Source organism: Nycticebus coucang, chromosome 2 (genome assembly GCF_027406575.1).
Source record: "Nycticebus coucang isolate mNycCou1 chromosome 2, mNycCou1.pri, whole genome shotgun sequence".
Lineage (NCBI taxonomy): Eukaryota > Metazoa > Chordata > Mammalia > Primates > Lorisidae > Nycticebus > Nycticebus coucang.
In genome coordinates, this window is record NC_069781.1 from 104,877,337 (window position 1) to 104,898,151 (window position 20,815).

The following is a 20,815-nucleotide window of genomic DNA, read 5'->3' on the forward strand; positions in this document are numbered from 1 at the left end:
TGCTAAATAATCTAGAAAAGTTTTTTCAAAAGTTTATCTTAACAAAAACATTTGAAGTCTTACAATTAAGCCAGTCATTAAACACCCCTCGGCATCATTTGTTCCAACGTAATATACTACAATTCTACATTTTGTATTATAAATTAGATTTTATTACCTTTGTATTCTAGTTGAATTATGCAATCATTATCCAAACCAAAATGTAAAAATTTTATTTATTGTCTAGGTTAAGGTTAAATGGAAGGTAAGCAAAAAGTTTACATTTCAACTGCATTATTGTGGAAAATGGGGAAGAAAGGAAGTAAAGCCGTAACACAGAAAGCATTTATACTGTCACAGCTAATATATTTCCTAGGACATCCAGGGTTCCAGTTACATCAGCCACCTCAAATTAATACTTTCCTTTGTCCTTTACATGTAGAGTGTGTGATGTCTGCAGCAGATGCTATGCTAATAGGCCAGGTAATTTCTACAGGCTCACTACCCTTAGCTTGCAAAGTTCATTGCCAGCATTATCACCACAGCAAAGTGTCTATGCTGATTGAAATAAAAACTTAACCATATAGCAGCAATGATAGCAAAATAAATTCCCTTACACACATATATTTACATCAGAAGACTTCAAATCCTTTAACCAGAAAACTAAAATGGAATAAACCTAAATGAGTTTTAAGTCAAGGAGAGAAAAATCTCCCAAATCAGAGATTCTTATCTCACAAGAAAAATGCTGATGCTTATTGGTTTCAGCATACAAAATATTGTGTATATTTAGGCTATAATGAACAACTTTGCCCTTTTGAGTACACCTGTGAATGTGTATTTGGAATAAAACTCATAAGTATAAATATATTCCTGTGATGTAATAAAATAATATATTCACACTCAATACAACAGTGATTTTACTGTTCAATGGAATAATTTTTTTAAAAAACAAATTACAAATGTCTACCACTGTAGAAAAATTTCTTTGCCTTTCTCCATTAAGCCTATGTACAAGTTTATATTTTTGAAAGACTTGTTCTGATCCTCGACAAATCAACCCAACAATAAATTGACATTTTGTTGTTTTACTTTCGGTCCAATTTAGATCCATTTTTCCTGTTTCTACTCACTCAAGGCAACCAATCTGTCAATCAGAATTTTAGATGTATAACTTTCTTCTGTAATGAAAGAGGTGTGAGTTCCATAGTTCTTATGCAAAGTGGTTTAAGTGAACCCAATTAATAATTCAGGAATGACTTCTTAAGATTCTTCTTATATTAGTATTATATTTGAATTCATTTTAATGAGAAAAAAAAGCCTTTCAAGGACATTTTCAAAGCTGTTCTTTCCAAAGAGAAGATAAAAAGTACACACAGCTATTATTTCTTTTGAGATATCATGTAAAAAACTTTAGTAAATCCTTTCTTAGAATCTCTCTTGGTAATTTCAGAGAGTTTGTCAATCTTGGTGTGTATGGTGAGTTTAAAAAGCAGAGGAAGACAAGGATCCGTCCCCTTCCCCTCTAACATACAGTAGACTCAGCTATAGTGAGTGCCACAACTCACCTCACGCCGGAGTTGCTCCTTCCCATTGAAAGTAGCAAGAGGAATATTGTGTCGTGGTCTTCCTCCATTAGATTTTTAGCTCCTGGAAAACAGAACAGGGTATTATCTATATTTATATAGAGATATAAAGATAAATATATAATACATATAATATGTAATATATATGTAGTAAGCTAATTATGAGACCATTATACTGGGATAATTTTAATACTTGCCTGATTTGTCAACAACCAGAAAATAACATAAGATAATGGTGTAGGAACTCTCCACCCTCTGAGAGTCCAGTAACTAAGCCAATGAAATAAACTGACAGCAGATAGGTTAATAGGAAAAGGTCTACAGATTTATTGCATGCACTAGGCATCCCAGGAAAGAAAAATGAATATCCCTCTCTCATAAAAAAAGAAGAAAGGATATAGGAACTTGCCCTGTTCATAGGGTAGAGACAATTTAGGGGACAGTAAATGATAAATGATTTGGGGGAATTTCTGAACTTCTTCAATGGCTAGCTTTGTTTAATGTCTCAATTTTTTTCAGGAGCAATTCAAGCATAATTGTTAAAAATAAGTGATTTAAGTAAATGTAAATGGAATAAAACTTTATAAATGAACTTTTCAAAAATAAAAAAAAAGAAAGCTGGAATGAAATTTAAATTTTAGACTTCTAGGAGAGAAAGGACTAGGGTGCAATGACTAATATGCTCATCACTGGAATAAAGCTTAAGCAACACTTAGCAATCAAGATAACATATCATGCAATATTTTAAACATAAAATTCAATACCAAAAAATCCTGTGGAACGAAATGTTAACATTTGAGATAAAGACAGGATTCGACCCTGCGCTTACACAATCTGGCTTCACTCTCCTGTGCTTCTTTCCGGACAGTCAGAATTCCTAGCAAAGTGGAAGTGTGCGCGCGCCCGCAGGAGTGTGTGTGCTATCGAGTTACTGCAGCTCCATCTTTCTCATTTGAACCGAAACAGAAAATGATCTTCCCTGGATGCTCCTTCTATATGGGACGCAGGGGCCAGAGATAGAGTCTGGCGGTTTTCAACCCGCAGCCAGAGGGTGACTGAGCGTACTGAGGCCGCCAGGGCTGGGGATAGGGGCTGCAGGTGCACCAGGGAAAGCCCGCGGGAGGGGAAAGACTGGGGAGGGTCCTGCCCAGATGGAGAGAGGGGGTCAGTGCTCCGGAGAAGAGTCGTAGGGAGGGTCTGCGCGCTCTCCTCCCGGATTCGCTTTTGCCACCTGCCACCTCCAGAGGCGTGTGTCCAGGACACATCGCCAACTTGCGCCCTGGGAACTTGGAGCTGCGGCCGCGCTGCCCGGAGCTCCAGGGAAGCTGGAGAGGCGACCCCGAGGTGGCAGTCCTGGGAGACGCTGCGGGAAGCCAGGGCGGGGCGAGAGGGGTTGTCTGCAGCGGGGATTGGGGGGTGGGGGGAGAAGCTGTGGCTTCTCCCCGACCAGCGGGACTGCCAGTGCCTGAGAAAGCGAGCGAGAGGGAGAGGGAGAGAGAGAGAGCGAATCACCGAAGCTGGCAGGGGACGGAGTGAAAGCAGGGTCGACGCGGAGCAGCTCCGCTCTGTCTTCTGTGCGCCCGAGGAGAGCAAGCATGGCTTCAGTCTCCGAATCCTTGCTCTAGGTGCTGCTGCTTCTCGCTGGGCAGACCTGGAGCCCAGTAGCAGCAGGAAATCCACGTAAGTACAGCAAATGGTTTAAAACTTGCAGTAGGCTGTCTGGAAAACTTTGTATTTTTATCATTGGCAAAATCTGGAGTGGGAATTGCAGCGCGTGCTCCTGAAAATAAAAACCTCTCAAAAAATATCTACTGAACTGCTAACTGAAAAGCACAATTTGTTCTTTCCTCTTGTGGGGGAGTCTAAAATATGTAATGCCCCTGTTTACTTTATTATCTATGTATTCGACTATGCATGGAGGAAGTGAATGTTTTGTAAAATCTGAAAGTAACTTCTTAGTAAGGGATTAGCCTGCAAACGCTGTCATGTATTCCTTTTTTAGGAGTTTAGCATTTTATAAGAATTAAGCCTAACGGAAAAATAACTGGCAGACATTACATCATACTGCATCAACTTGAATGTTAGCAGTGCACAGTTTGGCTGACCTTGGCAGCTTCAGAGTTGAGGTACTAATTAACTCCATGCTCGACAGTGACAGAGCACCTGTGGGCAAATCTAAATTTAAGACCCCAAAATTAATAACCTACCCTAACTACTATGGGACTGACACTTGGACACTCCCCTGACAGGCGCTTCATTTGTAAGAGCAGAAAGTTCTCACTTAAAGAGCATAAGTAACCCATAGAAATGATAATCAATTTCAAGAAATTGATTCAATCATGGAAAAAATCTGATTATTTGTTATCCCTCTTCCTTTCCCCTTCTCTTCTTGAGTAATTCAGTCCAAAGCCAGTCATTGGATCCTAGCAGGTCAGCATTTGTGCTGGGTGGTGCAGAAGTGCTGGGGCATGGCACAGTGTTCAGAAGCCTCATAGGGTAAGGAAAGCATCTACAGAGAGGCAAGGCTGGGGACAAGGAGAGACAGGAGAGGGTGCTGATGCTGACCCATTTAGCAAATTGTCAGAGGTTGAGTGGGGTGAGCAGGGAGATATTCCATATTGAAGGAAACTGAGAAAGCATAGCAGCTAAATGCTATTCTGGATTAAATCCTTATGTTACTGGAATGGTTGAAATTCGGACAAGGTTTGAGTATTAAAAGTTGAAATTCCATCCAAGACTATTTTGATGATCATATTATGGTTTATGTAATAGAGTATCTTTGTTGTAGAAAATGCATTTTGAAGTATTCTGGGGTGATGTAGCACATTATTATGTTTTTCCCACCTTTTATATAAATTTGAGATTGTTTTGAAATATAGACCAACAGAAAAATTTCAAGTAAATAAACTCAAATTTATTTTTTTAACCTAAGACATATAAATTACAATAAAAAGATTGAAAAAATGAAATAATTAGTGAGAGATAACAGTACATTTATTTATGACTCTAAATCCAATTAGTCCTGAGTTTCTGAATGACAAAAATATAATTGGCATGGGGATTGTTTGTTCTCATTCCTCCTTTTGGAAGTTCACTGGCTGTGACTTCTACATTAGACTTCTTCAAAGTACTTTCTAAAACCTGGATATCTGAATGAATTTTTCAGACTGATTGTAGTTGCTCTTCTGGAATGGGCTTCTCCACTTTTGATGACTTTTCACTGAAAGGTTTTTATTGCCCTTTAGCCTTAGTTTCTCTGTGGTCTAAGAGCATTTGCAAAAGCTTGTTTATACATACATGTAGATCATATGCATACCAAATCTACTGTGTTACTGCATAAAAGTATTTCTTTTCTACTTTACATATAAAGCATAGAATTGTTTGTTTTAAAAACCTTTTGTAACCTTACCTAACAAACATTGTAAACTAATTGTTTGTACCCTCATACTAATTTGAAATTTTCAAAATAATGTCTTTTATGAAGGATTTCATATCTCTGCTAAATATATGATATTACATAAAATAAATATGTGGAATTTATTACTTTTTTTGTGTTAATTTTTTTTTAATTTTTTTATTAAATCATAACTGTATACAATGATATGATTATGGGGCATCATACACTCACTTCATAAACCATTTGACACATTTTTATCACAGTGGTTAACATAGCCTTTCCGGCGTTATCTCAGTTACTGTGCCAAAACATTTATATTCTACATTTACCAAGTTTCGCAAATACCCCTGTAATATGCACCACAGGTGTGATCCCACCGATTCCCCTCCCTCTACCCACCCCCCCCTTTCCCACTTCCCCCTATTGTTAAGTTGTAGCTGGGTTATAGCTTTCATGTGAGAGTCCCAAATTAGTTTCATAGTAGGGCTGTGTACATTGGGAATTTATTACTTATTATCATAACCTTAACAGGCCTAAAGTAAGTCCAGTTTTCAAATGCATGGTGTGTATGCTTAGTTTGATTAAAATTTTATAATTAAGCTAATATTCTGGGTAATAAAATAGAAAAATATCAAAAATTAGGGGTGAAAATGATCCTGTTTATGTTCCAATTAGTGAAAGGAGGGGATCACAATTTTATTTACAGATACAAGGGGATTTCAAAAACCAAAGTCAAGAAAGACAAAGATGGATACTTTATACCGGTAAAGGGTACATAGGAAAAGAAGATATATCAATGCTAAACATATATGCACCCCACTTAAATGCTCCCAGATTTATAAAATGAACCCTAACCAGTAAAAGCTATATTATATCCCATAACAACATTTAGGGACTTTAACATTCCACTGACAGAACTGGATAGACCTTCTACACAGAAACTAAACAAAGAAACAAAGGTCTTAAACACAACTCTAGAAAAATTAGGGTTAGTAGACATATGCAGAATATACCACCCCAAAGCTAATGAGTATACATTCTTCTTGCCAGTTCAATTTTTATCCATATCCTATATTAAACCCCTCAAAATTAAAAGAATATAAATTATACATTATATCTTTTCAGACTTCCAGGGATTAAAGGTAGAATTCAACTCCAACAAAAACCTTCATCCCCACATAAATTCATGAAACTAAACAACCTTATGCTGAATGATATCTGGGTCAAGGAGGAGAAAAAGAGGGAAATCCTTAGATTCTTCAAACATAATGGCAATGAAGCCAAAAACTATCAAAACTGGTGGGACACTGAAAAAGCAAACCTAACAGGAAAATTTATCACATTAGTAGCCCACATCTGAAAGAGAAAGAGTACAGATCCACAACCTAATGAAGCATCTCAACAAAATGGAAAAGACTAATCAAATTCCAAACCTAGCAGAAGAAATGAAATAACCAAAATTAAGTCAGAAATAAGAGAAATTGAAAACAAAAATCATTCAGAAAATTAATGAAACAAAAAGTTGGTTCTTCAAAGGTAAACAAAATTCACAAAGCTTTGGCCAAATAGATTAGAAACAGAAAAGTATGATCTCTAATCAGAAACAATACACGGAAAATAAGAACAGATACGAAAGAGACATAAAAGATCATCTCTGCTACAAAAAAATCTAGTTCCAGAAATTTGACAATGTGGAGGGAATGAATGAATACCTGGACTCCTACAATCTCTCTAGACTTAACCAGGAAGAAATAGATCTCTTGAATTTATTACCAAGAATAATACCAAGCACCCAAATTGAAGAAACAATAAAAAGGCTCTTAACAAAAATAAGTCCTGGTCCAAATGTATTTACACCAGAACTCCATCAAACTTTCAAAGTTTATACTTATACTGCAAAACCTATTCCAAAAAAATTGACAAAGAAGGAACCATTCCCAACAAATTCTATAAAGCAAACATCACTCCGATACAAAAACTAGGAAGGGACTCAACAAAAAAGGAAAACTACAGACAAATCTCACTAATTAACATTGATGTAAAAATACTCAATAAAATCCCAGCTACACATGAAAAAAATATATCATGATCAAATAGGCTTTATCCCAGGGATGCAAGATTGGTTTAACATATGCAAATCCATTAATATAATTCACCACATAAATAGAAGCAAAAACAAGTCCATATGTATCTCTCAATGATGTAGAAAAATCATTTGACGAAATTCAGCATGCTTTTCTGACAAGAATGCTTAAGAAAATAGACATAGATGGCATATTTCTTAAACTGATAGAAGCTATCTGTGACAAACCCACAGCCAATATCATACTGAACAACTTAAAACTGAAAGCTTTTCCACTTAGAACTGGAATCAGGCAAAGATGCCCCCTATTGCCACTACCATTCAACATAGTTCCTGAAGTTCCAGCCAAAGCAATCAGGCAAGAGAAAGATATTCAGGGCATCCAAATGCGGATAGAGGATATCAAACTCTTGCTCTTTGCCAATAATATGTTTTTATACTTAGAAAATCCCAGACACTCAACCTCAAGACTCCTGGACATGATCAAGATAGACAGTAATGTTGCAGGGTACAAAATCAGTGTTCAAAAATCAGTAGCATTTGTATATGCCAATAACAACTGAGCTAAGTGGCAAATCAAGAATGTAATACCCTTTAAGTAGCTTCAAAGAAAATGAAATACATGAGAACATATCTAACAAAGGATGTGAAGGATCTCTATAGAGATAATTTTGAAACCCTGAGGAAAGAAATAGCAGAAGACATTAACGAATGGAAGAATATACCGTACTCACGGCTGGGCAGTATCAACATTGTGAAAATGTTTTTAGTTACACAAAGCAATCTACAGATTTAATGCAATCCTCATTAAAGTGCCAGCATCATACTTGAAGAATGTGAAAAACAGATCTTTGTTTTATGAAACAAGAAGAAGAAGAAGAAGAGGAGGAGGAGGAAGAGCAGGAAGAGGAAGAGGAAGAAGAAAAAGAAAAAGCCAATGCAATTCTTATCAATAAAAGCAGATGTGGAAGCATCATTATACCAGACTTCAGGTTATACTGTAAGTCCATAATGATCAAAACAGCAAGATATTGACACAAAAATAGAGACATAGATCTATGAAACAGAATAGAAAACCTAGAGATGAAAACAGCATCATATTTGCATCTTATCTTTGAAAAACCTAAATCATACACTGGGGAAAAGAATCCCTAGTCAACAAGTGGTGCTAGAACAGTGGTTCTCAACCTTCCTAATGCCACAACCCTTTAATACAGTTCCTGTGGGTCACGACCCACAGGTTGAGAACCTCTGTGCTAGAAGAACTGGATAAGCACATGTAAAAGACTAAAACTAGGCCTCATCTCTCACCATTGACAAAAATCGACTCATGATGGAGAAAAGATTTAAGCTAAGACATGAAGCAATAAAAATCTTTAAAGAAAGTGTGGGAAAAACTCTTGATGACATTGGCCTAGGGAAAGATTTTGTAAAGAAGACTCCATTGGCAATTGCAATAACAACAAAAATAAATAAATGGGGCTTAAGCTAAAAAGCTTCTGCACGGCTAAGGGCACAACAATTAAAGGAAACAGACAGCCTTCAGAATGAGCAAAGATATTTACATGTTACCAATATGACAAAGGGGATAACTAGAATCTACAGAGATCTTAAATTAATCAACAAAAAAAGGGGGCAAACAATCCCATTTATCACTGGGCAAGAAATTTGTACATAGCCTTTTCTGAAGAAGACAGAAGAATGGCCAAGAAACATGAAAAAATGCTCATCATGCCTAACTATCAGAGAAATGTAAATCAAAACCACCTTCAGATATCATATAATCTCAGAGAGAATAGCCCACATCACAATGTCCCAAAACTGCAGGTGCTGGTGTGGGTGTGGAGAAAAGGGAACACTTTGTTGGCGGAATTCCCTTGATACAGCCTCTTTGGAAAGAATTGTGGAGATTCCTCAGAAAACTTAAAGTAGATCTCCCATTTGATCCCACATTCAATATCTATTCAGAAGAAAAATTATTTTATCTTAAGGACATATACACTAGCTCAATATACAATTGCCAAGATGTGCAATCAACGCAATTGCCCATCAACACATGAATGGATTAATAACCTCTGACATAAGTATACCATGGAATACTATTCAGCCATAAGAAAGAAAGAGACTTTACATATTTTGTATTAACCTGGATGGAATTGGAGAGCATTCTTCTTAATAAAGAATCACAAGAATGGAAAAGCAAGTATGCAATGTATTCAATACTAATGTGAAACCAGTAGATGAACAAATACACCCTTATGAGAGAAAAATACAATTAAACTCAAGTGGGGGTGGGGAAGCTATGGAGATAGGAGGAGGATTGCTGTGCTCTCACCTAACAGGGACCATGTAAGGGTTTATGGCACATTTCCTGGGCGAGGGGCACAACTACAACTTGGACTTTACAATGCAAACAATGTAGCCTAATCGTCTGTGCCTTCATATTAATTTATAATAAAATAGAAGTAAACTTCATTGTTGTCTATTTTAAAAAATAACCACATTCTCAACCTTCATCAACCACCATCCTGATCAGTCAGTAGCCATCAACACAGAGGCAAGAGCCTCCACCAGCAAAAAGATTCTGACTTGCTAAAGGGTAGATGATTGTCAGCATTTTTTAACAGTAAAGTATTTTCATCTTAAGGTTTGCCCATTGTTTTTTAGACATAATACCATTGTATACTTACTAGACCACATAGCTTTTATACACACTGTAAAACCAAAAATCCTGTGTGATTTTTGTTACTGCATTTGCTTCAGTGCAGTGGTCTGGAACAAATCCCAAAATAATCTCTGAGGTGTGCTTATAGAGCATTCCCAAAAGTCTTTGTGCAGTTTAAGCTTTACTAAGCCCCAAACCGTAAATGCTAAACATTTACAGTAATATCTGAAGGTTTAACTATAATTCTTTCCTAATTAGAATTATGAATTTTTAAATAATTATTTCAATTTTATTTGTGTAATCCCTCTGATTGAAAATGGTATAGAAATATTCAAAATTCACAAAACTAAATAGGTGTAAAAGATATTTAAGCTCTGTCTCTGCATGAATACTAGACAAAACATTGTGTGGGAAACCTGGAATTAAGGACAATGAAGATTCTGAGAGTAAACCCAAAACACAAACAGCCAAATTTCCAGGGTCAGCTTTAGATTTTCAAGGGCTGTAAAGTGGATGGAGCTCAAGTGAAGATCTCCAATGTATAAAAGGAATCAGGTAATGTCTGGTCTCAGGAGGAGTGAATAAATAATTGACCAGGATCTGTTTCTGACAGGATGAGAGGGTAGAGTTTGAAGGACCAAGGGTAAAGGACTCAGCTGGGCCCGGTGGTGGGAGAGAGACTATGGTTCAGCCTCCTCCTGTCATTGCCCCTCCCCCACCCACAGGAGACTTTTATGATGAAGTAGCCTTGGATCTGTGATGTAAGCCTAGGCCCAAGATAAGTAGACCCAAAGGAAAAGCCCAGAGCTCAGTTGCTTTAGTGCAGCAGCGTGTGCGATTCAGAAGATGGAGAAGTATCTGTCTCTGAAGAGCCTTAGTGAAACAGCCGAATGGCTGAACTCCAGCTCCACACTATGGATGACGGATACCATCTTGGGCATCCTGTGTGGACTGGTTCTCTTCCTCCTATTCCTCCCCTGCCTTTGGGGATTTTCACCCCCACCACCTACCAATCAGGAAAGAAACACCAAGAAGGTAAGGAACTCTCTGCCCAGACCCAACAAAGGAGAATTCTCTTTTCCATTATTTCTACTTTTCCAAATTAAATAGTTTCCTGGGATGGGAAATAGCCTCATCCTTCTGACGCAGGCAGGGCTGGTTGGGGCAGGAGTGGCCAGGGTTTCTATCAGAAGCTCTCAGACCATTTGTGTGGGTGCACAGAAGGTGTCAGGGCAAAATCAAACAGGGTCTGAGGGGCCAGGGATCCAGGGACTAGGGTGGGGTTAGGAGAAATTTAAGATCTCCCTAGCTCATAAGTTGTCACTTGCCTTCCAGTAGGTGGTGCCTCAGCCCAGACCCTCAATCTTTCTTGTCTTTCAGTGCAACGTGGAGAAGCGGAGGCCCAAGAGCAAGAAGAAGAGTAAGGTTCTGCTGCTCCATCTAGAGCCCCCAGAGTATTTGGCCTTGCCTTTCTCTGAGGGACAAGCCGCTCATCTCCCAGGGTATCAGTAGCCTACCCTGAGAGGGAGACTGGGGAAGGAGACCTGAACCTGGGACGTCTCACCCTCTGCACTGGGAATGAAGCCAAAGGCTAGGAATGGGTGCTGTCCAGTAGCGGGGAGTGGGGGGTGGGGGGGCAGTGGGCCCATATCTGTTTGTGGACGTGGGGCCTGGAGGCTCCACTGTGGACAAGCAGTTTGACTTTGCTAAGTCTGAGTCCTCCAGAGCCACGCTCCCCTTTCTCCCATTCTCCTCACAGGGCAGATGTAGGACCGGGAAAAGGGGGTGGATGGTGATAGATGTGTACTTTATACATTTAATCCCCGCACTCTGCCGTAGAGGGACATCCTCTCAGCAAGAGGTAAGACATAGAGGCCCCTCCCTTCCCCATCTTTATACTCTCCTAATTTACAGCCTGTAGAGATAGCGGGAAAGAATTGGAGGCGACTCAAGAGCTGCTTTCACTTCTACAAAGGTAAAGAACCTTCAAACTTCCCCTTCTCTGCTTTCCTTCCTACCAGACCCCAGGGCCACAGAGCCACAGAGCAGCATGAAGTTGACCTGGGGTGGGGGAGAAGATTGTGAGGTCACAGGGTGGGGCAGTGGAGGGGCCTGACCCGTGTGTCCCACTCTTCACCTGGAAGCCCCACCCTGCCCCTCCCTCCTGAAACCCCGCCCCCACCCCTTCCCTGGAACCCTGCTCTCCTTGGCAAGCCCCCAACCTACCCAAGATTATGATCCCTTCCTACCCTGGGCCTCATCTACTCCTATCTTCTGCAGCCGACTGGGGCTGGCCCCTGACAAGGCCTCTTTTCTTCCGCTTTTTGGTGAAGACACATGTCCTCGTGGTAAGGTATGCCAAAGAACACCTTCTAGAGCCACCCGGCCACACGCTTTGCGTGGGCAAGATGCTGCATCCATCGTGCCCCCATTGGCTTCCCCGGCTCCTGTGACTGAGTGCCCTCTACCTCTGGCCTCCACCCTGTCACCAGGCCCATTGGCTTTCCCGGCTCCTCTGACCAAGTGCCCTCCACCTCCGGCCTTCATCCTTTCACCAGACCCATTGGGGTCCCTAGCTCCTCTGCCAGAGTGCCCTCCGCCTCAGGCCTCCACCCTGTCGCCAGGCCCATTGGATTTCTCGGCTCCTCTGACCGAGCAGCCTCCACTCTTGGCCTCCACCCTATCACCAGGCCTATTGGCTTCTCCGCCTCCTTTGGCTGAGCACCCTCCACTGCTGGTTTCAAGTCTGTCACCAGGTCCAGAAACCTCCTCAGGTACCATTAGTCTGCACTCATCGCTGAGTGCCTCCCAACCACCAGGGCCTTTGCTCTCCCTACTTGGCCTTTCACCTAGGCCCTTTGCACTCTCCCTCCCTCCACTACATGCTATTCCTCCTGATGGCTGCCTTGAGCCACCAAAAGTCTTCTCTGCTCCACCAGTGCCGGAATCCAGTCTGACTCTCTCTCACTGGGACTCAGTCGCACTTCCACTGAGCATGTTCAGACAGAACTCTCCACATAAGCATTTTTTGGCTTCTCCCATTGCAGCCATTGCAGGCCTTAGTGGCTCAAATTGTCCCATTTCAACCCTGTCCTGGTGCCAGGCGCCTGCCAAAGCCTGGGGCCTCTCCACCTTATCCGATGGCAAGTCCCAGCAAGGGCACCTTTCCCACTGCACATCAGAGACCTCACTCTGGAGAGGCTCCACAAATGGGCAGGTGGAGGCTGGTAGCCCCTTTTTACTTAGCTCTGATAACCAGAAGCTCCTGGAAATCCAAGTCACAAATGGAGTCAAGATCAACATTTGGGAGGAAAAAGAAAAAGATGCATCATTTCCAGGACAAACTAGCCCAAAATGCCACTTAAAATCTTTGAAGAATATCTTAAAGTCACAGAATGCTGAGCAGAACACAACCACCTCCCAACCCTTCTGGAGCATGGAAAATAAACTGCAACAGCTGCCAAGTCCTGAGAAACTCTCCTATCCCAGCATCTTGAAGGACCATTTTCAACAGAAATACAGCCAGCTTTTCTGGGGTCTTCCCTCATGACACAGTGAATCTCTAGTCGCTACTGCATGGATCTCTGAGACATCTTCCAAGCTGCAGCCTCCCTTTTATTTATTCAATGGAATCTCAAATGTCTGCCCAGTTTCAATGCAGGCTAAAATGTCTCCACTGCTGTCCCACCTGGAGTCCCAATCTCAACCCTCAACTTCATCTCTGTCCCAACTTGAGTCTACGTCTGACTCAGATCCAGGCCCATCTCCAGACATCTTTCCTGCTTTTATCACCTGCTTCCCCACCACACATTAATGACGGAGTACCTTACTCTTTATCACGAAATAAACCACAGTCTTTCATCCCAACTGAAGTTAAACGCACAGGATGGTCCTCTCCTAAACAACTAGAGAATGGGCAGGTTTTGCCCCTTGAGGATGATCACAGATCTCCGGAAGTCTTTCGTGTCTACTCTTCCCAGGACAACTTGACATCCACCTCTTCCCAGGACAACTTGACATCCACCTCTTCCCAGGACAACTTGACATCCATTCTTCCGGAGAATTTTCCAATCAGCCCTGAGCTGCGGAAGCACCTACAGCAACACATTCAAAAGTGGCTCATTCAACAGCAACCAGACCTGGGAAGAACCCAACAGTCTCTGGATGTGCCCCTTCAGGAAAAATCACCAGAGACTGGTCAGGAAAAGGGCATACAAGGACCTTTACGGTCTTCTTTGTCCATGGGTGGAAGCAACAAGGATGTCCAAAAGGTGACATTCCATCTTGAGAAGGCCCCGGGTAAAAATCTGGAGAAAATTCTGGGGAAAGCTCCAAAAGATTTATCTAGCAGCATTGAATGTTTCCCCATGAAGCCTGTGGGGGAAAACTCTGAGAATTCTGAAAGGGACTCAATGACAACTTTGAGGAGAAACTCAGGAAAGTTTTTACTGGCAAATGGATATAAGAATTATTTAGAAAATATTTCGAAAGCACGTATGGACATGTCAAGGCAGACCAAAGAGGATCTAATTCCTGTGAGTGTGCCTCAATCCTGGCAGCCCCCAGCCCATGGTTATTCTGTCTCTGACACCCACCTAGAAAATAGAAATGTTCTTGGCTCAAAAAGCTGGGACACCTATATAAACACTTCCCAAGATCTTTTCTTTTCTCAGTCCACGTATGCAACGGGATCTTGCAGAACATATTGCAAGGTTTTGGGTGAAGCACAGATGGAGCTTACCTCTCAAGGTCATCAAGCCCATAGAAATCCTTAAGTTCCAAAAAGCTCAGTCCTTGCCCCTTCCACAGAGTCCCTCTCGCCCTGCAGCCACCCATGAATCAGAGCCCAACTTCTTGGATGAGCCTCAGGCAGTTATGAGGAGGATGACAACAAAAGAGTCATTCACCATGCCAGCAAGTCGTTTTGTTCACTCTTCTCTATATAAGGAAATCCAGAAGGCCTCACAAGGGACCCCACCTAGTCATGACCATGGGGCCTCAGAGTCCCCCCTTCCTGGAAAGGAGAGCAGGCAGCCTTCTCCGCCCGACACATTCAGCCCCATGGGCAGAACCCAGCAGAGCAGAAACTTAGGATCTCCTATGAGGACTGAGGAGACCAGGGCATCTGTGCCACAATATAAAATCATCTTGGGACCCAGTAAGCCGTCAAGCCTCCACGTCAAGAATGAGAATGAGAATAACTTAGAGGCTCCCAGAAGCAGTAGAAGCCCTGTACTCCCCAGAGTGGCTCTTTCCCAAGACCCAGAAGAGCTCTGCCTTCTGGCAGAGGTCATTAGTGAGTTTGAGCCCAGAGGGGCTGCTAAGTCAGAGACTCAGCCTAATGTCTGTGGCACCGCAGTCCTCCTTCCAGACCGTTACACTAACATACTTCTTGATACAAACAGTTTGACTTCGCAGGAGCCCCAGAGCTACCTCCAGAGTGTGCCTATGGAACATAAGACAGCTTCCCAGATACTGGGTGAGTTCATGGCAGCCAGGAGGAGGAGCCTGGGGCTGCAGGAGCCCAATACCCACAAATATTCAAGCAAGAATCAAAGCAAGATGTGTGCACCTGCTTACAAGAGTGAGTGCAACAGGAAACTTAATGCAGACAAGAATAAAGAGAAGTTTGGAGAATTGGGAACCTGCCAACGTAGCCAGGCCAAGGGAACAGAAGTTGGCCCTCAGAGTCAACACTATCAGCTCTTGGCAAAGAGACAGGTTCCTCAGAAGAACAACCCCAGAAAAAGCATCAAGAAATGTTTTCAATGGATTATTCGCAAAGCAAAAGGCAAGCCAGCATTATGCAATACCCAGAAACCAAAACCAAGGAAAACCAAACCATGTGTGGACGGCAACACCACAGAAGCCCATGGGCTCATGTCAGCTATGCGACAGATGCTAGAACAGAAAATGATGCTACACCAGAAATTTCATGCCTCGAAGATAAACCAGCACAACCAAGCCCTGTCTGTCCATTTGCCTGTCACTACAGGGCCAGAAAATAGAATGCCAATCTATGCAGTCTGTAATCAACAAGCCATCCCCAAGTGCCAGAGTCATCCCATTGGGGAAAAGGCATTCCCAGACCTACAGACCTTGAGAAATGGCCAATTCCAGAGTGGCCTAAAGCATCCCCAACTCGTGCTCACCAGGAAGGCTTCGTCCCAAGATAGTCCTTACCAGCAGGGCTCAAGACCTCCTGGCACCTCCAGCCACTATTGCCACTGCCCAGGGCACTGTCTTCTTCAAGGAGGTGTCTTGTTTGGCCCATGAGAAAATTATTGTCTAATCCTTTCTAGTAAAAAAACATGTCATCAAGAAAAATATCAGAATGGCCAAACAATCACACGAGAAAATGCTCTTCATCCCTAACCATCAGAGAAATATAAATCAAAACTACCTTCAGATATCATATAATCTCAGAGAGAATAGCCCACATCACAAAGTCCCAAAACTGCAGATGCTGGTCAGGGTGTGGAGAAAAGGAAACACTTTGTTGGTGGAAGTTCAACTTGATACAGCCTCTTTGGAAAGAATTGTGAAGAATCCTCAGAAAACTTAAGGTAGATCTCCCATATGATCCCACATTCAGTATGTACTCAGAAGGACATATACACTAGCTCAATATACAATTGCCAAGATGTGGAATCAACCCAAGGAGGTAAGGTACCCTCTGCCAAGACCCAAGAAAGATCTCCCTAGCTCATAAGTCGTCAGTCGAATTCCAGTGGCTGGTGCCTCAGCCCAGACCCTCAATCTTTCTTGTCTTTCAGCGCCATGTGGAGAAGCAGAGGCTGAAGAGCAGGAAGAAGAACTTCTCTCTGAAAAGTAAGGTTCTGCTGCTCCATCTAGAACCCCAGGTGTATTTGACCTTGCCTTTTTCTGAGGGACAAGCCACACATCTCCCAGGGTATCAGTAGCCTGCCCTGAGAGGGAGATGTGGGAAGGAGACCTGAACCTGGGACGTCTCACTTTCTGCACTGGGAATGAAGCCAAAAGCCAGGAATGGGTGCTGTCCAGTAGGAGGAGGGGGTGGGGGGACGGGTAGGCCCATAACTGTTTGTGGAGGTGGTGCCTTGGAGGCTCCACTGTGGACAAGCAGTTTGACTTTGCTAAGTCTGAGTCCTCGTGGAGCCAAGCTCCCCTTTCTCCCATTCTCCCCACAGGCAGGTTTAAGACCAGGAAGAGGGGTGGGTGGTGATAGATTTGTACTTTATACATTTAATACTCCACGCTCTGCCCTAGAGGGACATCCTCTCAGCAAGAAGACATACAGGCCCCTCACTTCCCCATCTTAACACTCTCCTAATTTCCAGCCTGTAGAGATAGCGGGAAAGAATTGGAGGCGAATAAAGACCTGCTTTCACTTCTACAAAGGTAAAGAACCTTCAAACTTCCCCTTCTCTGTTTTCTTTCCTACCAGACTCCAGGGCCACAGAGCCACAGAGCAGCCTGAAGTTGACCTGGAGGTGGGGGAGAAGATTGTGTGGTCACAGGGTGGGGCAGTAGAGGGGCGTGGCCAGTGTGTCCCACTCTTCACCTGAAAGCCCCACCCTTGTGCCTCCCTCCTGGAGCCCCGCCCCCACCCCTCCCTTTAGACCCCCGCTGTCCTTGGCAACCCCCCTCCTTGGAACCGCCCCCAACCTACCCAAGATTATGACCACTGCCTACCCTGGGCCTCATCTACTCCTATCTTCTGTAGCCGACTGGAGCCGGCCCCTGACAAGGCCTCTTTTCTTCGGCTTTTTGGTGAAGACACCGGTCGTCTTGGTAAGATATGCCAAAGAACACCTTCTAGAGCCACCCAGCCATATGCTTCGCATGGGCAAGATGCTGTATCAATCGTGCCCTCGTTGGCTTCCCTGGCTCTTGTGACTGAGTGCCCTCCACCTCTGGCCTCTACCCTGTCACCAGGCCCATTGCCTTTTCCGGCTCCTCTGACCAAGTGCCCTCCATCTCGGGCCTCCATCCTTTCACCAGGCCCATTGGGGTCCCTAGCTCCTCTGAGCGAGTGCCTTCCACCTCTGAGCTCCACCCTGTTGCCTAGCCCATTGGCTTCCCCCACTCCTCTGCCAGTGTGCCCTCCAGCTCTGGCCTCCACCCTGTCGCCAGGCCCACTGGATTTCTTGGCTCCTCTGACCCAGCAGCCTCCACCTCTGGCCTCCACCCTATCACCAGGCCTATTGGCTGCTCTGCCTCCCCTGGCTGAGAACCCTCCACTGCTTGTCTCAAGCCTGTCACCAGGTCCAGCAACCTCCTCAGGTACCATTAGTCTGCACTCACTGCTGAGTGCCTCCCGACCACCAGAGCCTTTGCTCTCCCTACTTGGCCTTTCACCTAGGCCCTTTGCACTCTCCCTCCCTCCACTACATGCTATTCCTCCTGATGGCTGCCTTTAGCCACCAAAAGTCTTCTCTGCTCCACCAGTGCCGCAATCCAGTCTGACTCTCTCACTGTGAATCAGTTGCACTTCCACTGAGCACGTTCAGACAGAACTCTCCATATAAGCATTTGTTGGCTTCTCCCATCTCAGCCATTGCAGGCCTTGGTGGCTCAAATTGTCCCATTTCAACCCTGCCTGGGGCCTCTCCACCTTATCTGATGGGAAGTCCCAGCAAGGACACCTTTCCCACTGCACATCAGAGACCTCACTCTGGAGAGGCTCCACAAATGGGCAGGTGGAGGCTGGTAGCCCCTTTTTACTTAGCACTGATAACCAGAAGCTCCTGGAAATCCAAGTCACAAATGGAGTCAAGATCAACATTTGGGAGGAAAAAGAAAAAGATGCATCATTTCCAGGACAAACTAGCCCAAAATACCACTTAAAATCTTTGGGGACTATCTTAAAGTCACAGAATGCTGAGCAGAATACCACACCTCCCAACACTTCTGGAGCATGGAAAATAAACCACAACAGCTGCCAAGTCCTGAGAAACTCTCCTATCCCAGCATCTTGAAGGAGCATTTTCAACAGAAATAAAGCCAGCTTTTCTGGGGTCTTCCGTCATGACACAGTGAATCTCTAGTCACTACTGCCTGGCTCTCTGAGACATCTTCCACGCTGCAGCCTCCCTCCTATTTATTTAGTGGAATCTCAAACGTCTGCCCAGTTTCAATGCAGGCTAAAATGTCTCCACTGCTGTCCCACCTGGAGTCCCAATCCCAAACCTTGACTTCATCTCTGTCCCAACTTGAGTCTCTATCTCTGATTCAAACCCAGGCCCATCTCCAGACCTCTTTCCCACTTCGATCAGCTGCTTCCCCACTGCACATTAATGATGAAGTACCTTACCCTTTATCACCAAATAAACCACAGTCTTTCATCCCAACTGTAGTTCAACCACAGGATGGTTCTCCCCTAAACAACTAGAGAATGGGTAGGTTTTGCCCCTTGAGGATCACAGATCTCCAGAAGTCTTTAGTGTCTACTCTACCACCTCTTCCAGGACAACTTGACATCCATTCTTCCGGAGAATTTTCCAATCAGCCCTGAGCTGCGGAAGCACCTACAGCAACACATTCAAAAGTGGCTCATTCAACAGCAACCAGACCTGGGAAGAACCCAACAGTCTCTGGATGTGCCCCTTCAGGAAAAATCACCAGAGACTGGTCAGGAAAAGGGCATACAAGGACCTTTACGGTCTTCTTTGTCCATGGGTGGAAGCAACAAGGATGTCCAAGAGGTGACATTCCATCTTGAGAAGGCCCCGGGTAAAAATCTGGAGAAAATTCTGGGGAAAGCTCCAAAAGATTTATCTAGCAGCATTGAATGTTTCCCCATGAAGCCTGTGGGGGCAAACTCTGAGAATTCTGAAAGGGACTCAATGACAACTTTGAGGAGAAACTCAGGAAAGTTTTTACTGGCAAATGGATATAAGAATTATTTAGAAAATATTTCAAAAGCACGTATGGACATGTCAAGGCAGACCAAAGAGGATCTAATTCCTGTGAGTGTGCCTCAATCCTGGCAGCCCCCAGCCCATGGTTATTCTGTCTCTGACACCCACCTAGAAAATAGAAATGTTCTTGGCTCAAAAAGCTGGGACATCTATATAAACACTTCCCAAGATCTTTTCTTTTCTCAGTCCACGTATGCAACGGGATCTTGCAGAACATATTGCAAGGTTTTGGGTGAAGCACAGATGGAGCTTACCTCTCAAGGTCATCAAGCCCATAGAAATCCTTAAGTTCCAAAAAGCTCAGTCCTTGCCCCTTCCACAGAGTCCCTCTCGCCCTGCAGCCACCCATGAATCAGAGCCCAACTTCTTGGATGAGCCTCAGGCAGTTATGAGGAGGATGACAACAAAAGAGTCATTCACCATGCCAGCAAGTCGTTTTGTTCACTCTTCTCTATATAAGGAAATCCAGAAGGCCTCACAAGGGACCCCACCTAGTCATGACCATGGGGCCTCAGAGTCCCCCCTTCCTGGAAAGGAGAGCAGGCAGCCTTCTCCGCCCGACACATTCAGCCCCATGGGCAGAACCCAGCAGAGCAGAAACTTAGGATCTCCTATGAGGACTGAGGAGACCAGGGCATCTGTGCCACAATATAAAATCATCTTGGGACCCAGTAAGCCGTCAAGCCTCCACGTCAAGAATGAGAATGAGAATAACTTAGAGGCTCCCAGAAGCAGTAGAAGCCCTGTACTCCCCAGAGTGGCTCTTTCCCAAGACCCAGAAGAGCTCTGCCTTCTGGCAGAGGTCATTAGTGAGTTTGAGCCCAGAGGGGCTGCTAAGTCAGAGACTCAGCCTAATGTCTGTGGCACCGCAGTCCTCCTTCCAGACCGTTACACTAACATACTTCTTGATACAAACAGTTTGACTTCTCAGGAGCCCCAGAGCTACCTCCAGAGTGTGCCTATGGAACATAAGACAGCTTCCCAGATACTGGGTGAGTTCATGGCAGCCAGGAGGAGGAGCCTGGGGCTGCAGGAGCCCAATACCCACAAATATTCAAGCAAGAATCAAAGCAAGATGTGTGCACCTGCTTACAAGAGTGAGTGCAACAGGAAACTTAATGCAGACAAGAATAAAGAGAAGTTTGGAGAATTGGGAACCTGCCAACGTAGCCAGGCCAAGGGAACAGAAGTTGGCCCTCAGAG

The 20,815-nt window shown here is 43.7% G+C and overlaps 1 protein-coding gene across 1 annotated transcript; it reads left to right on the top strand.

Moving 5' to 3' along the window:
• Positions 1-237: 237 nt before the first annotated feature.
• Positions 238-12,233, top strand: LOC128598077 (uncharacterized). The gene is made up of 5 exons (XM_053608339.1): positions 238-244; positions 2,573-3,245; positions 11,091-11,130; positions 11,625-11,685; positions 11,991-12,233. Exons 1-5 carry the CDS (start codon positions 238-240, stop codon positions 12,161-12,163), a joined length of 954 nt encoding a protein of 317 aa, XP_053464314.1. The 3' UTR covers positions 12,164-12,233.
• Positions 12,234-20,815: the final 8,582 nt, after the last annotated feature.